This window comes from Engystomops pustulosus, chromosome 7, assembly GCF_040894005.1.
Source record: "Engystomops pustulosus chromosome 7, aEngPut4.maternal, whole genome shotgun sequence".
Classification (NCBI taxonomy): Eukaryota; Metazoa; Chordata; class Amphibia; order Anura; family Leptodactylidae; genus Engystomops; species Engystomops pustulosus.
This window is the reverse complement of record NC_092417.1, coordinates 135168232-135186660: the sequence shown is the minus strand read 5'-3', so window position 1 is coordinate 135186660 and position 18429 is coordinate 135168232. Positions and strand designations below refer to the sequence as shown.

At 38.6% G+C, this 18429-nt stretch overlaps 1 protein-coding gene across 2 annotated transcripts in view; it reads left to right on the top strand.

The window, feature by feature from the left end:
- Window positions 1-18429, top strand: part of SPTBN2 (spectrin beta, non-erythrocytic 2) — a 114142-nt gene that overhangs the window by 29996 nt on the left and 65717 nt on the right. For both annotated transcript variants that reach the window (XM_072117886.1, XM_072117887.1), the window contains exon 2: window positions 9600-9826. In XM_072117886.1, the coding sequence (XP_071973987.1) occupies window positions 9667-9826 (160 nt within the window). In that variant the 5' untranslated portion in view covers window positions 9600-9666. The remainder of the gene's footprint in view (window positions 1-9599; window positions 9827-18429) is intronic.

Below are 18429 nucleotides of genomic sequence, written 5' to 3'. Positions count from 1 at the left end.
TCTTTATTATCTTGTAGGTCAACAGAGGTTCCTACAGTCATGGGTGGTTCTGACAACTTTGCCTAAATCTAAGCAGCATTTGTAATATTAACTGCACTTACATTCCCTGTGGCCTCTGTTGGAGCGTGCAGGAGGGTCAACCTCTGGCCCCACTACAGAAATTGTCTGTCCAGGTGGAAGGCCAAGACATCCAGGAGGTCTCATGGTGGAACTCTGCACTCCCTCATTTTTTTTACGTTGTATTGTGCAGAAAATTTGTAGATACACTCTAGACTGATTTAATCGGTGCCAGAGAACAGCTTTGCACAACTTACCCTGATCTTCACGTTAGTTAAGGACTTTTGACACACTACGGCTTCTGTAGTTTGAAGCCAGCGACCAGTCGCCGGGGAACTATTGCGTCTCCTCCATTCCTATATACCCGGAAAGCAATCTTAGTATAGTAAATGCCTATTTGCCTATGGCAGTTCACGTAGTTTGGAGCCAGTGGTTAGTTTTTTTTGGAAACCACTGCGTCTCTATCACTCACTATGTATTAAAATAGATAGTAAAATGGGAAACATATTCAAATAAAGATTAATGAAATGGGAAACTAGGAATGATAAATGGATTGATGTATAGAGTTTTGTTTATAAGGATGCATGAAAAACTGGTTACAGATGGTGAAATGGGGCATAAAAATGGACTGGGCAGATCTATCAAGCTGCCTAAGATTAAGAATGTGCTTAGATGCCCATGTCAACCAGTTACAGCTCAGCTTTCATTATACCAATGCTCATGAATATTTTAAAGATGAGCTGTAATTGGTTGCCATGGGCTTGATAAATCTTCCTCAATGTCTGTTTTTGGCTGATTAGTAACTCATTTGTGCAGGTAGCTTTAATGCCACCCAAAACTTGCAGTCACTTGGTGGAAGTAAATCTGCTGACAGACTTCCCTTAAAGGGATTCGCCACAGTTGTTTTTACAGTGATCAGCTACTTGCCAGAGCCACAGTGTACTGGAACTCTGATAGCTTTGTACATTGTGTAGCAGCCTAGGAAAGGTATTCAACTTCCATGGTATTCAAGCTAATCCTAAGGATAGTCATTCTTTGTTAATGAAGCCAAATATAGTTGCACTAGTAGCTTTACTAAATACGGGGAAATTGTACATTTTTCTTCTTTCTAGCTACAAACATGAGGTTTTTCCTAGAAAAGTCTGATAAAGGGGACATAAAAGTAGGTGAACATGCTTTGAGGTCCTCTAGAGAACCTCTTTGTTGACCCTGTAAAGAAATAAAACAAAAAAAAGTCGTCCATTCAGAACAATGGGGCATATTTATCAGAGCCTTTGCGGCACGTCAGTTGCGTAGAATCCCTGAAATAATCGCAAATGCTAGCTTACTGCTAGTACTTGCGATTATTTAGCCTTCTTCACCACCTTCATGCCAGTGGGGCGTGAACAGGGGGCCCGGCTGGCCGGGAGTGGGCGGGAGAGGGGCGTTACTGTCCCCAGTTCTGCACATTTGCTGTACCCGGCGACTTTTCACATGGGCCTGGTGTAGTAATGCTGAGCAAGACCCTGCCTGATATATTAAGAGGGTGAAGCCCCTTGATGTACCGTGCTGCGCATGATAAATATCCCCCAATGTCTTCATTTAGAAGCATCCACTAAATGCATCCAGTGAGTTTGTATATGGGAAGATTTATTATTAAAACCTTTCATCTGATTAAGTTGTCAGCTAATGCAAAGCAGACCTGTGTCATCTGGCTTAATATGTGTTGGAAAAAAACACAAATCAAATCAGTAGTACAAATTTATCTTAGTATTCTACAGGCACTTCCAGCATATTCGCAGCGGCTGGGTGTGCTGTGGAATTTCTTCAATAGAAATTTCTTAGGGGGATCCCCTAAAAAACTACAAATCTGTACACAGTTGATGAAGAAAAATCATTTTACTGGTTTTGAATCAAAATGAATTAGGGTCTGGGGTTTAATAGAAAATGGAAATATCTGAATTTTACAGTTTACACATTGGAATCTTAATTGAGTTTTCCAGGATGGATTTTCCTTATATTCGGCCAATAATTTTCGATTAGTGAACATCTAACTCTTCATATTCCCAGTTACTAGCTCTTTGGGTAGAAAAGACAGTGGGGCACATTTACTAAGGGTCGCGCGCTGCACTTTAGTCGGACCATGCACGTTCTTCATAGCTAAAACAACTTGCACAGGTATTTAAGAAGTGTCTGTGCTGCAACTTTTGCACACGACCCTTTTGTGGCGCAGCTGCGCTGGCTTCCATGCAACACAAATTAGGGTTCGTGCCGTTGGAGTGCCATATTTAACTTTCAAATTGTGTCCCACGCCCTATGTTACAGGTGCACCACAAAAAAGTTGGTGAACTCTGTCGGACCATTCTGGGGAAACCCAGATCAAGGATTTCTGGAGCACGCAGCATTATAGACGGACAATGCGCTTTTAGTGTACTGTCCGAATTTTGTAAGAATGTACCCCATTACTTGTGTGTCAGACACCTGCACAATCTGAAATTGATTGTAATTCCAGAAAATGTTGTGGAAAAGTTGCCCATGGAAGAGGGTTGGGGTTATAATGGAGAAGAAGCTTCACCATGTTACCACTGCAGTTAAGTGAATAGACTGCTGGGTAGGACCAAAAGTCCTGCTGTGTTTAAAGAGTATTCATGAAAAATCATATTTAGTCCTATAATAATAGCATATGATATCATACAAGAACAAATCATAATATATACGAAATAATGACAACTGGGTATAAGGGAAACAAAGTTGTCCAGTTTAAGAGTCTATATGTAATATTGTATTGTTCCCCTTATCACTACAAAGGTTTCTATCACTACAATTAATACAATCAACCCAATATACAAATATTATACTCCAAAAATACAAATTTTTATTACATTAGTATATATTCATCAGTATGCTAAAAAAGGATGCAGTAGTTCATGGGAGTTAATCTCACCGGCTTTAATGGGGCAACTATAAATTGCAATAGGCGAGGAGCGTGACAAGAAAGAGTGAATAATAATTGTAACCAGGGCAGAACAAATAGAATTTGATAAATTTATGGATATGTAACAAAACTGTTGCCACAGGATGCATTACAATGATAAGTACTACAAAGCGCAACTTACATTGCTGCGTTGCCACAGAAAGACTCTCAGATGTCGACACCCTGATGAGTGTTTCGGCATAAGTGTCAACATAATGGAGTATAATATTTGTGTAGCCGTTTGATGATATTCTTTGTAAGCTTATGAACAAATCACAGGTAGATATAGGGGCAGATTTATTATTAGGCAGGTATCATGCTAATTAGTTCCTGTGGCACTTGGGGGCTTTGATGGATTTGCACCTAACTGTGTGATATTTGTTGAAAAGTGTCCTTTCATAAAATGTTCTACCATATCTGGATCCACATTATCTGGAGTAAGTTGTCTGAGAATAAAAGTGGATTGGGTTTGTTCACTCCAAAAAATGAAGCTGCAAACAGTCATATGCAAAAATGTGGAGATATTTTAAAGACAAAAAACCTCATGCAATTAAAATGATACCAAACTTCCATCAAATATCTAAAATTAATCAGGTGACTTTATACATATTATATTACATATATGATATTACCTCCTACATAGCTTTTATATCCCCCATAAAATTTCCCTGAGCTGAGTGGGGCTCATTTACTAAGGGTCGAGCTGCTCACTTTTTTCAGACTGTTCTTCTTTTTCGAGGATTGCACAGCTTGGGCAGGCATTAAACAGGTGTCTGTGCTGGGATTGGGTTGCATGTAATTGTTTTTTGTTGCATACAATTGTTCCCCTGAGTGGAGAAGCAACACATGCACTTTTAGCGGACGGGTATGTAAATGTGTCCCAGTGTGTCTTCCGTAGCAAACTTCCTATTGGAAGGATATATGAGCAACACAGATCCGCTGCTACCTGCCAACTAAAACATTATGTAATACATTAAGTACCGCTCACACCTGTTTTGTTGCAGAGCATCTATTTAAGAATGGGATGAATAGAAAGTGAACAGCTTGACTAATGAAGATACAGAAAACTTTAACCCAACACACCTGTTATACTGAAGTGTTGGCTGTCCATGTATTTATGTCTTCTTTCAGGCTCTGCTACTTTTTTCAGATGAGATAATTGGAAAGATGTTAATTAGGTCACATGGCAAATAAAGCTAATTAGAGTCACTTCAAAAATAGGATGTTAATTAGGGTGGAAATGAACAACTTGTGACAGCTGAGGTCATAGTTTTACACAGAAACGCAGGGGACATGAATGAATCTCCACCCCAGGCATCTTTTGATTACACACATATAGATTTCTTGTTATTTATTTCTGTGTATGCCCAGATATCAGAGTGTAATACCCATGTCTATTAACCCTCATAAATTAAATTTCATCCTCAAAGATATAAGAATAAGGCCCTGCACAAGGGCCTTCTAGTTGTGAAAAGTTGCATCCAATCAAGCATGTCCAAATTTTCTTCTGATACATTTCTATACAACAAGAACATACCTCAATAAAAGGCAATGAACATCTCATGCAATTCATCAGTACTTTGCTCAAGGTTTGAATCAAAACTAAGACTGTTCGAAAATACAGAAGTGGTACAAGTCTTTCTCTTATACTATATTTTTGGTAGTCTTTTTTGACTTACAATAACTAATGCAAAAGACTAATAAAAAAAGAGATGAGGAGCTGAGTAATTCAATAATTCAATGTGCAAACTGAGACGAACTCACAGCCCCATAGCTTTCCATTGGGCACATTCAATGTTCCTGTGTATGAGGCCTAAGAAGTTAAAGGACTACCACAAGTATCAAGGATTGTAAACCAAACACACTTACATGCAGGTATGGCAACCTCTTGCACGATCTGCTGTTCTTTTAGCTTCCTATGCCCGGTTGTTTTTTTTAAGTATTTTTAAAAATTATGCAAATGAGCCCGAGAGGCTACAGGATTCGTAGGTTTTAATTTGCTAATTTGCACAATTTTTAATGCCTTTTATTTTTAAAAACAAGGGCATGAGAAGCTTAAAGAAAAGTGGATCCTGCCAGAAGGGGCACATATCAGTATGTTAGTGTGCTTGGTTTATATTCCTTCATCCCGTCAAGTAGAGATCCTGTGCACTTTAATGAAAGTCTTTTAAATATCACAAATTTAAAAAGTCTGATCTATAACTTGCTAATCCTCTCCCTTCTATTTCAACTCATATAATGTCAGAACATATATTTCTTACATATACTGCACTGAAGTATCTGTTTCCAAGAAGAGTATTGGAATTCAAGAGGGCTCTTTATGTTACATGAAGCTCAATATGTTCCAAACTAGAATGTGTAACATGTTTTTCCAGTTTGTCCAGATGAATATTCAGCAAGCTTTTCACATAGATATTTTGAATACGCTATCATCACCTTTTCACAATTTTTCAGTCATTCAGAAGTCTCAGGGTAGATGACACACATAGGTAAATGCCTTATATATTCTTGTAATGCATGAGTTCATATACTCCACCCTTATATACTCCATAAGGGTACGTAAAGCATACAAAATAATTTTGTTTTAGCCTTACATGGCTTCTATTAAGCCCTGGGGAATACAAGCACTGATAGTAAGAATAACTCTACCCAGGAGCTTAAGCTATATCTCCCCATATGAAGTATCCAGCATTAGAAATGCTAATTGATATACTGTGTTATGGTTGTCAAATGATAAATTATAAATGGGGGCCTGGAACAGATTTTGCACTATGGCGAAGCAGGTCTGCAGTTCTCTGGTTGTATAACTATCCTGTATCCATATAGAGTACAGAGGTGCTAAAAAAGGGAAAAAAATGTTTTTAAAAAGTTGGTGAGAAAGTGGGCTGGCCTAAGCTAGATTTATCCATTGAGACATTTAAGAAAGTCGAAAAAATTGCAGCGCTGGGGTCCTGGGTTCAAGTCCCATCCAGATCAACATCTGCAAAGACTTTGTATGTTCTCCCCGTGTTTACATAGGTTTCCTCTGGGTCCTCGGGTTTCCTCCCACACTCCAAAACATACTGGTAGGTTGATTACAGTGTGAGCGCCATGGGGACAGGGACTGATTTGGAAAGCTCTGTGTAGCACTGCGGGATCTGTGTGCACTATATAAATAAAGGAAATTAGAATGTCCAATGAGTAATGTTTTCATTTTAAAGGGGTATTCCAGGAATCAGCATAATTCATATACAAATGGGTACTCAAAATATAAGCTTATATGTAATTAGTTGTTATTTAAAATTTTGCTTCCCTTAGCAGAAAATGCTGGTGACATAGATTGTAATGGAGAATTAAAATTCTACTGGCCCTTTAATCAGTCCGTTAATTTCCTCCGCGTGGTCCGTTGCTGAGCAGACAAAGGACAGAAGATGGCCGCTGGTCACATGTCCACATCACATGTCCCGCACCTGCCTGGGCAGGTCATGTGATCACCACTATGTTTGGCTGTAGTCGGTTGGTTGCAGTGTATCCAGTATGGCCAGTGTTGAGGTGATGGCAGTTACACATCATTACTATGGTAACAGAGTAAAAAAGTCTGTTATATCATCACTGGGAGCAGAGCACAAGTGGTAGGAGGAGTTACTGAGAACTAAAGGATCATGGAACTTGTAGTTTCCAGAGGCGGCCATCTTAGTCATAACTCCACCTACTTTAGAGAGGCCATAAACTTTGTAAATCATAAAATCAAACTATTTAAGCTCCGTTTTGTGCCTAATGATATTGAGTTTTATTACATTCATTTATTTATATCATCATGGGTTGTTGTGTCAGACGTTCATATTCCTGGAATACCCCTTTAATGGATTTTAATGAAACTTGGCATCCAGCAAAACTGATCTCAAAAAGTTGCATGATAATAAATAACCACTAACCACTTTCCCCTCCCAACCTGAATTATTAGCAGCTTACTTCTAAGGGCAGAGCAGAGGGGGTTCTAAGTGTTGGACTGCCAACATTTTTTATTGATGTCCTTAAAAATAGGTAATTAATATCTCAAGCCTAGAAAATCCCTTTTTGTCGTACATTTTTGTGTTCACCTCGCAGGTTACTGCACATTCACAAACCAATCAGCACTCTGCGGCTAGCAGAATATAACATCAGTCCCTATATACTGGATGAGTTGAGTTTATTTGTAATGCTATGTATTATGTTTAAAGGGAACCTGTCAATAGAAATTGACCTACTAAACCACTTCCAGTACTTTGTCAAGTCGCTTAACATCTTGCAGATGATGTTCTTTCATGGCCCAGCATGGTGGCATCATCCACAAAATCAATTCAATTCAAAAGTCTGAGTGACAATGTCCATCACAGCAGAGGGGGCATTCTGAAGTTAGAAGAGTTTGACTTCAGTACTAAACTCTCTGCCGCTGTGACCTTATACAACTAATTTACCATATTTTTTGGACTATAGGGTGCACAAAAAATCCTTTGATTTTCTCAGAAATCAAAGGTGTGCATTATAGTCCAGTGCGCCTTATATATGAACCGTACTTACAGACAACAGGTTTGCCACCTGCTGGTCATTCATTCTTATAACCAGGTGTGCCTTATAATCCAGTGCGCCTTATATATGAACCTAGATGTTCTAGCAGGCATTTATTGATGGTGCGCCTTATAATCCAGTGCGCCTTATATATGAACCGTACTTACAGACAACAGCTGCCTTGAACTGTGCACAGGGCTGCCATCTGCTGGTCATTCATCCTTATAATCAGGTGCGGCTTATACTCCAGTGCGCCTTATATATATGAACCTAGACGGTTTAGCAGGCATTTATTGATGGTGCACCTTATAATCCGGTGCTCCTTATAGTCCGAAAAATACGGTATATTTCACTTTAAATTTATTTTCTGGATAATTCCTCCACACTGGGCCATGAAACAAATAGAATCTAAACGGTATTAATCTGCTTGACAACATACTGGTAGTGGTTTAATAGGTCAATATCTACAGACAGGTTCCATTTAAATAAGAACATTGTGCAGGTACCACAAAATGACAGTTCTTCAGGTATTCCAAACTTTCTTGCACATGCTATCAAAATCTTTGAGTCATTTTTCTGCCACAGGCTGTCAACAACATGCTTATCTAGTTAGATCACTAGCTATTGTTTCCTGCATTAGCGAGAAATCAGGACATTTATGAAGCACAAGAATGTAACACCACAAAGTCCATTATTTTATGTCACATGTAATGAAGTTTATCCAGCCTTTGGCACAAATGTGGCTGAGCATGCATATGTGAAACAAGATGTCATTTTCAACCAATCACATTTAGCCACAGAAGAACTGACTTGAAGTTTTTAGAAATCATATTGTTCTGCATTAATTCTGGTGATGTAATGACCTACTTGATATTGGATAAGGTAAATGTTACCAACAGTTTTATTGCAACTCAACTGTGTAGAAATACACAGAGTTTGATAGCAATACTAAGCTTTTTAACCCCTGGACAACCCCTTTTAATTTGTATCGACAATGTCTCCAAGCACTTCCAATTCTAATACTATTCAATGCTTAAATCAAAGTGAACCAAAGACTGAAATTACGACTTACGCCTGATACAGGGTCCTCAAGCCAACTTTTTTCAGCTCTATTTACAGAACGACAAACAGCTAAACGCTGTTGAGGCCAGTGGTCCAATCCCCACTGATCAAGTATAAGTGTCCTATGCAAAAGTTCAGCAGACAGAGTTTTTCGAGTTAGTACTTAAATAGGGTGTCCACTTTCAACAAATAATTGATATGTTTTTTGTAAGGAAAAGTTTTCTAATATACTTTCTGTATCAATTCCTCACGGTTTTCTGGATCTCCACTTGCTGCCCTTCTATAGAAAGCTTCTATGTTTACTTCCATTGGATAGAAACCTGTCCATGTTCTTGTGATGGTCATGTAGGTGCATTAGCCGTCATATCACAAGGCTCTGATTACTCTCTGTGATAATAACGGCCTGTGCACGTGTATATCCTTCACAAGATGATTGACAGTCTATGCACTGGAAGTAAACACAGAGGGGCACATTTACTTATCTGGTCCTGTCGCGATCCAGCGGCGCGTTCTCCGTTGAGGAATCGGGTCTTCTGGCGATTCACTAAGGTAGTGCGCCCGATGTCCACCAGGTGTCGCTACTGCGCTGAGGTCCGGCGTAGTTCGCTATCCTATTCCTGGTGCAGGTAAGCGCGTGTCAAGCTTTTTTTAAAAAAATGTGCTGTTTTTACGAATCCGTCGGGTTTTCCTACGGCCACGCCCCCCGATTTCAGTCGCATGCCGGCGCCGATGCACCACAATCCGATCAAAAACCCGGGGCAATTCAGGAAAAAACACTGCAAATTGGTAATATTCGGGAAAACCCGGCGAAAAATTGCGATTTAGTAAAGCCCTTAGTAAATGACCCCCAGAAACTTTCTATAGAATGACAGCAAGTACAGATCCTTAAAACCATAAGGAATTGATACAGAAAGCATATTAGAGTGATGTCTCGTAGATTTCTACTTGTAAATCCTCTGAAGCTCTATTCTTACCAAATATGTTTTGTCTTTTTTTCTAGGCTGATGGCACATTTTTGAGTTCACATCGTTAATTTTGTAGTCTGCTTTGATATCATCGTTACAATCATGAGTAGCCCACTTTCACCAACGGATTATGACAGCTTGGAAATTCAACAACAATATAACGATATTAACAACAGATGGGATCTAGCCAATGATGATGACTGGGACAATGAAAATAGTTCTGCACGTCTTTTTGAGAGATCTAGAATTAAAGCACTTGCAGGTAAGGGTGAAAAAAAAGAGTCAACAAAGTCATGATCAAACTGCATTGCTCTTGGTGCAGCATTAAAAAAATCAGCCTACAAACATGTTGTGGAAATTAAGCACTGCACTAACAACCCGGTTGGGGTAGATTTATCAAGATGTCTAAAAGTCAGAATATTCTTAGTTGCCTATGGCAACCAATTACAGCTCAGCTTTAATTTTAACATTGCTCATGAATATTTTAAAGGGGAGCTGTGATTGGTTGCCATGGATAACTAAGAATATTCTGACTTTTAGAAAGCCTGATAAATCTGCCCCAATGATTTCAGTGAGATGTTTTAATGCAGGTAGAGGTCAACTCATGGTACGCACTCTTCCCTCTCATCAAGAAATGAGGATCCTCAATAGAGGACTGTATCATTTATCAAATTTGCTCAAAATTCTAAAGTTGCTTTAATTCAGTATTGTGTTAAATATGTTGTGTAGAGGTCATTGCTGAGACCAGTGACAGGCCAATAGCGGAAGCACTGGCTGATTCTCTGAATGAATACAAATGGGAGGCATGTTTGTTTTTAACTTTTTCGATTTTCAAAAATTGCTACATCAAAAGCAACTTTAAAGGGGTATTCCGGGACTAAGAAGGTCTCATACAAAAAGCCATAATGCTATAAATAAATGAATACAAGAAAAATTACATTATTCACAAAATGGAGCTTGAATAGTTTCCTTTTATGATTCAAAACAGTTTATGGGCTTTCTATAATAGGTGGATATCTCCAAGATGGCCGAAACAGGATACTACAACTCTCAGCTCTCAGTTCTCAGTTCCTTCTTCTCATGCTCTGCTCCTAGTGATCTCTGAAAGAATGTCCTGCTATGTTACTACAGCAAATAATAAACTACATGTTTCTCTGACTTACTTTATCTGTGTGTCACTCCCATCACTGCATATTACCTCAGACTCACTGAGATGACGTCTTACCACAACAATGAATATGTTGAATGTTTCACATACTTTACAGGTGTACTATATGCCGGCATGTGATAAACATCAGTATACTATATCAGTATGACATGCCAGGTGCTGATTGCCTTCATGTACATCATCATTCAGTCCCCTCCAACATACAATCCCATGTAAAAAACACACTTCCCTTCCATGTATTTACTGTGTATGGAAGTAAGTAGACATATTTATCAAATTCAAGACAACCACTTTAAAATCCAACAAAAAAGGTAATAAATTCACCTGCTTAACATACAGTGCTACACATAAGGAACTCCCTGAATCTTTCCAATGTAGACCCATGTAAATATATCCCTCCTGTCTCCTTAACATGCAGTTCCATATTAATGCATCCCTCCTATCTGTCCAGCCTCGTAACAAGCAGTCCCATATAAATGAACCCCTCATTTCCATCCAGCTTTCTAACTGCAGTGTCAAACGTGCTTTTAAAACCCACCTCTTTTGGCAAGCCTATCACACTCGTATGAAATCTCTCTTTACTAATCTATCCTGTCCTCCTCCCATTGGTTATCTGGCAAACACCAGATATTATTGTAATATAATATTATGTTTGTACTCCCTTATGATTTGTAAATCGCTGCAGAATTGGATGGCGCTATATAAGATTATTATTATTATTACATCTCCCGCCCCTAACATACAGACCCATGTAAATACACCAGTGAAAGCAACCAACTACAGCCAAAGACAGTGATGATCACATGACCTACTCAGGTTGTTGCACAACTTGTGATGTGCACATACGACCAGCAGCCATCTTTAGCACAGTAGGACAAAGTCACAGGACTAATTAAAAGGCCACTAGCATTTTAATTCTTCATTCTAATAAAGAGCATTTTTCTGCTAAAGGGAGCAAAATAAATATTTAAATAACAACTGATTACATATTGGCTTATATTTTATTGACCCATGTGAATATTATTTATGCTTATTCCTGGAATGCTGCTGTTAAGTTTTAAAACTTAGAATTTTAAATTTGATTCTGCCAATTAAAACAACATTAAGATAGGCCATTTCTTGTATGATATGCAGATTTTGAGGTGAATTTTCTGCTGTAGAAATCTGCTGTGTAAACTAGCCCACACAGTGTAAGGCCCTGTCCACTCAAAATTTGCAGCCGAATATAGGTCCCGTAGACAGCCGGTAAGCACAAAGTGTACATGCAAAAAAGATAGAACCTGCTCTATCTTTGACCATAACAATGGGCATGCAGCATTATTTGCTATGGAGAATGGCGGTGTGAGCAGCGCTAATCCCTCCTCTCCAGTACGCCTCCTATATGCTTGTCTGGTTATGAGGATTTGACCAGGACAGCCAATTTAAAAGACCAAACATCTAGAATGCATACAAAATTATCCAGGTTAATATGGACCTGTAGTCACACTATTTCCTTACACGCATATAGTACTTCTAAAGGGGAATGCTTTTAAATCATGCTATACTGTGACACATGTCAAGGCATCAATGAGGGAAACATTTTTGTAAAGGTAACATCCACATCTTTGTGGCATGAATCTCTAATACGATTTTGTTCATGAACCCATTGTTCTGAACTACTCTCCTACCTTATATTTCATTTTGGAGCCTTGTCCTGTAAGGCAAATTAATTTTCACTTGAGAGGAACACTATAAAAACACATAAGGTGTCAAACGGAAGATTTCAAAGGAAAGAACAGTTGGGCAATATGGATTTCAACATGACAAATTCTATTGTTCTCAGTGAGATAAGCTGCTTCTAGAGATAACTTTTTCACCTCTTCACAGCAAGCAAACATGAATAAATGACTGTGCAAGATGGATATGGATGGGATCAGATGTAGCTTTCATTAAAAGATGCATTGCAGATAGCTATCTTAAGTATATGGACCTGTTATGACAGTCATACTGTAGTAAACCCTGTACAGTTACATATTGAACTAGTAGAATATTATTCTCCCTGGACATATTGAGACTGAAGTGAGGGACATTTGATTGTTATAGCAAATTCAAAAAGTAAAATGAAGAGTTAAAAAACCTCAGCTATGACCAGGGTGCACGTGCCTTAGCTGAATTCACAGTTTAATAAAATGTGTTTGTTAAGTTTTCCAATAATAGCACTTTTCTTTGTCTAAATCCTACAATGTTTCCATGGAGACCTATTCAAATGACACCCTGTTCTTAAGCAAGCCTTCTCAAAAATATAATGTTTAACACGTTATTACTAAAACACTGCGTTCCTTAGAAGTCTATGTAAAGATCAGATAAACACATACAATGTGCAACAAAACAAGGCGATGTTAAGGTGCTGATGTCACATAACATAAGTGGGAAGTGTCACAGATGGTATGTCTAAATAAAATTTGTGTCTTTGTACTGGTGGCTCAGGCCTTGTTCACACACAGTGTTTGTGTTGTGTTTTAAAACACATATTTACAAAATTTGCATTGCTGCAAAACAAGAGGTCCTTCGACCAAAGGGCAAATACTTTATTAAAATTTAACTTTTATTATTTTCAATTTTCAAGACAAGAAGAATGTGCAATTTAAGCTACATGTATGAAAGCAAAAGTTTAAAAATTAGAGTGGTGGGAAAAGCATTCTATTTTTTTCCATAGGTATGAAGGGGAGTTCTGTAGGGTCAGTGTGTATTCACATCAACAGGTGGTCGAAGCCTAGGCTGAAGAAAAATTTTTTTCTCTTGTTCTCCTTTTGTTCAATATTTTTTTAATCCACCTCACCAACCCCAGAGGGGCAATTGTAAGACTTCTTGATCTCTAAACTGGAGGTAACAGTCTCAATGTGCACCTGCCTCTGAGATGACTTTGCATCAATAGTAGCGAATAGTATCGCTAATGTGCTTTCTGCCTATATCTAAGGTTGCTGAGTATATGTATATATGTATATGGACATATGTATATATGTATATGTATATTGTATGCCACTAAACACCTGTCACTCGCTGATGGCAACTTAGATGACTGCCAGGCACACTCTCGGTGAACACACACTCACCCTCACTCCCTGCTTAATTTTTTTTTGTTTAGTACTAGATGCTGCTGCAGTTCAGCACCGATCACTATTGCTGACCCTCAACACCACTCAGATTAAAATTTCGCAAACTCAAACAGCCCCCCCTGTTGGCGACATATAGAGATACTATTGACACAAAGTCATCTCAGAGGCAGGTGCACGTTGAGACTGTTACCTCCAGTTTAGAGATCAAGAAGTCTTACAATTGCCCCTCTGGGGTTGGTGAGGTGGATTAAAAATTATTGAACAAAAGGAGAAAAAAAGAAAAGATTTTCTTGAGCCTAGGCTTCGACCACCCGTTGATGTGAATACACACTGACCCTACAGAACTCCCCTTCATACCTATGGAAAAAATTTGAATGCTTTTCCCACCACTCTAATTTTTAAACTTTTGCTTTCATACATGTAGCTTAAATTGCACATTCTTCTTGTCTTAAAAATTGAAAATAATAAAAGTTAAATTTTAAAAAAGTATTTGCCCTTTGTTCGAAGGACCTCTTGTTTTGCAGCAATGCAAATTTTGTAAATATATATGCTAGTTATAGGTCCAGACCATACAAGAGACCTTAGGTTTATCTATCTATAGCGTTCATCAAGTGTTTTGAAACACAACGTAAAGGCTGTGAGTGAGGGACTTGCCTGATCTCAGTGATCAGAAACAACACAATGGTCGGTGAATGCAGCCTCAGTGTCTCAAACCTTGTATTGCTTAAAGGGAACCCGTCATCAGGAACCCTTTTTCAGGCTTCTCCATAGAGAATAGTGTACACATTGCCAAAGAGTTTTTTTTAATGGTAAAATTGGCTTTTTCTGAAAAAAAAAAGATGCATTATATGAGAGTTTACCTTTCTGTATGCAGACCTGCATCTCAAGTCCCATGGGAGTGGCCAGTGAGGAGCGCAGCAGACAGGTATGTTCTGAGGGGAGAGCGACGGGGGAAAGGACATGTGAGGTTTTTTTTAAATTTCACATAGATGCACGAACGAAAGGTTTCCCAGAGGGTGGGGGAGAAACCATTTCTCACTGGCCATAGCTCTGCACGGAGAAAGGTAAACTTTTATCTAACTTCTCTTTTTTTCAGATGTGTACACTATTCTCTATGGGGACATGGGGGAGCCAGAAATAGGGCTCCTGGTGAAAAGTTCCCTTTAAAGGAAATCTACAACATTTTTTAAAGGACATCTATCACCAGGATGAAAGACTGTATGTAAATGAGCCTGAGGGGCTCCAGGTTCCTTTAACACCTATGGAGTCTGGAGCCCTTCAAGCTCATTTGCATACAGTCCTTCATCTTGGTGGTAAATGCCCTATAACATCTACAAAGCAGTACCAGGATATTTAGAGGTTAAAAAGCTGAACACCTTCATACTTTTATGAATCACTTGGCTGTTTCCGACCCTCCAATAGAATAGAATGGAGCAGCAGTTCATGCTCGGCCTGTTGCTCCACCCAATAGTGGTAAGTTTTCCTTACTGTAAGGGTATCATGTTTCCATGCCTGTGCTGACTCCATCCCTGAATATAATACTGTGCTTATGTGATGACCTTTGCTAGACCTGAATATCAATGGTTCTGCCTTGACCATTGGACTATTTTGTTGTCTGTTATTGTATTCTGCCTCCCCTGACCTTGGTTTTCTCCTGACTACTCTCTACCTGACCCATAGTACCCTGCACTAGCATCTCCTGGCCCACATAGGTCAGCTATCACCTACACTGTGGCTCCTTTGAGAATTACCCTCTTTCAAAGTTCTTACTTGTGGAGTACTTTCTCAGAGCGACACTGAAAAATCTGTGACAGGATTACTAATAGTTAAAGTTTGGGTACAAGTATAACACTGCCTCCTTTACGTTACAAGAAATTATCTTAAAATTGTAATATTAAAAAAAGAGAACATTCTTCATTACTATAAATACACAATTGAAAACATTAAACCTAACTGACTGTACCACTTTTAGTATTACTACATGATCCCTATATTCCAAGCAACCAAATGTTTCCTATCATTCTGGTAGTGAAACAGTATTCTCCTCCACACCAACCATTATTGATGCAGTCATGGTTTCTACACTGCCTCAGAGACATCATAAAGCAGACAGGTTGTCTGTGTGTAGGATGGTACCAAAGCATAAAACTACATTTCATTTTCTGAGGATGAACATTAAACTTTAAGTCTTTATCACCTGAACCTACCTTAAGCATGTAGAGTTCTGCAAAGAAGAATAGGCTGCAATTTGGCTGGTGTAAAAGTTGGGTACCTAATTTAATATGACAGTAACATGAATAATTATGCAAATCAATAAAATAGATGACTGCATACACTGATAAGCCATAGCAATAAACTTGACATGGAAAGGTGATGTAACAGAAACAAGAAAGAAATTCAACAAGAGTCAAGATTAATGTAACGGAAATAGGAAAATATGCATGCATATGTTAGTAATTTTAACATAATTACTAACATATGTTAATTAGTAACATAACATAATTGTCTGCCAATTAGCTGTGTATGGTGAAGCAAACTGCTTAGCCCGATCCACCACTGTAAAAAATTACAATGGGCATAGGCGTTTCATAACTGGGCCATAAAGCAGTGAGGTATAGTGGCCTGCCTAATGAATCCCATTTTCTTTCATATCACGTAGACAGCTAGTTGTGTATCTCTTATCTAGGGAGGCGACGGCACCAGCATGCACTATTGAAAGAAGGTAAGCTGGTGGAGGCAGTGCAAGAGTTCTTAAGAATGTTTGAAGAATGTGGCAAAGAGGTGTTGACTTATCTTCCAAATTCCCAAGTCAGTCAACCTACAGTAAGTCCACCTATAGAGGACTTAAGCATTCTGCTTCCAATTCAAAAATCCAAGAGAAAACGTCAGAAACATCCTGTGGCATCGACAAGTCAGATCTGTAACAGATCTCTGCAACACACACAGATGTTTTGTAACACAATAGTTTCATGCTATACTATGGCAGGATTAAAGGAGAGGCAAAAAGTATGTGGCATAATAAAGAATTAATGCAAATTTCACGGATAGGTAGTGCTAAAAGTTCCTTGTTCTAAGCCTAGATGTCCCCTCCTCCTGCATAGCTCACTAAATGAGATCTGATGACAGATGTTAAAATAATTGTCATTCAAGTTGCACTAAAGCCGTTGTGCTACAAGTGATTTGTATATAGTACTGCTCTAACACTTGGCTAGGGCCATATTCACACAGGGTCAAATGCTGCAGTTATTTGTATTAGATGCTAAGAGGTTTACGAATATAAAGCCGCATTCAGTTTGCAATAATGTTACTTTTGCCCCATTAAAAATCTCAAACATTTGTATTTAATTAACTCTAGACAGATTATGCAATTATGCAAGTTACTTTTAGAAAGCTATCATTTGCTTTACGAAGCAAGAGGTGGTTATATAGGGTGTATCGACAAATCATAAACATAAATATTGACAACAGAAAAACCATAGTGTTATGTCAGGGTCTAGTTTATACTGAAAAATTCAGAAGCACCAAAATAAACCATGTTTTGTATCAGAGATTCCCTAATAACTGGTACGATGCCAAGTGACTGGCAAAAGGCAAATGTGGTGCAAATATTCAAAAAAAGGCTCTAGATTATTGCCAAACAATAACAGGTCTGTAAGCTTAACTTCTGTTGTAGGTCAAATATTGGAAGGCATACTAAAGGACTACATACAGGAGTATGTAACATCTCATAGTATTACAAGTGACAGCCAAGCTGGCTGGATTTACCAAGGACAGAAGTTGTCAGACTAACCTTATCTGCTTCTATGAATAGCTGAGCAGATGCCTGGACTGAGGAGCTGCTGTGGATATTGTGGTCTTGGATTTTGCAAAGGCATTCAGGTCGGTCCCTCATAGACACCTGATGGGTAAAATAAGGTCTATTGATTTGGCAGGAATAAGATTTTTAATTTGTTTCAAAAACTGTCTGAATTGTCATATCCATAGACTCAAATGGTCACCGGTTATTAGTGGTGTACCCCAAGGTTCTTTGCTGGGTCCACTATTATTTAACTTGCTTATTATATCGAGATAGCACTATAGCACTATGTATAATTTTGCAGATGACACCGAGCTGTGTAGTGTGATACAGTCTATGGAGGATGTTCAGATGTTCATAAACTGCAAGCTGTAAAACTGAATTTTGGTCATCCACTAGGCAAATAAGGTTCACTGTGGATAAATGTAAGGTTGTATAATAATCCTGATGCAACATACAGTATGTCCTTGGTAGAGCAAATCTGGGACAGTGCCTTGTTAAAAAAGGACCTGTTGTACTAGTAGATCATAAATTAAATAACAGCAAGCAATGTCAATGAGCTGCCTCTAAAGCCATCAAGATCTTGTCATGTATGAAAAGTGGTATGGACTCTCGTAATAGGGATGTAATATTACCACTGTACAAGGCATTGGTTCGGCCTCACCTGGAATATGCTGTCCAGTTCTGGGCATCAGCCCATAAAAAGGATGCCCTGGAGCTGGAGAGGGTTCAACGAAGAGCCACAAAAATGATAAGGGGTATGGAGGGTCTCAGTTATAGGGAAAGATTTAAAGAATTAGATTTAT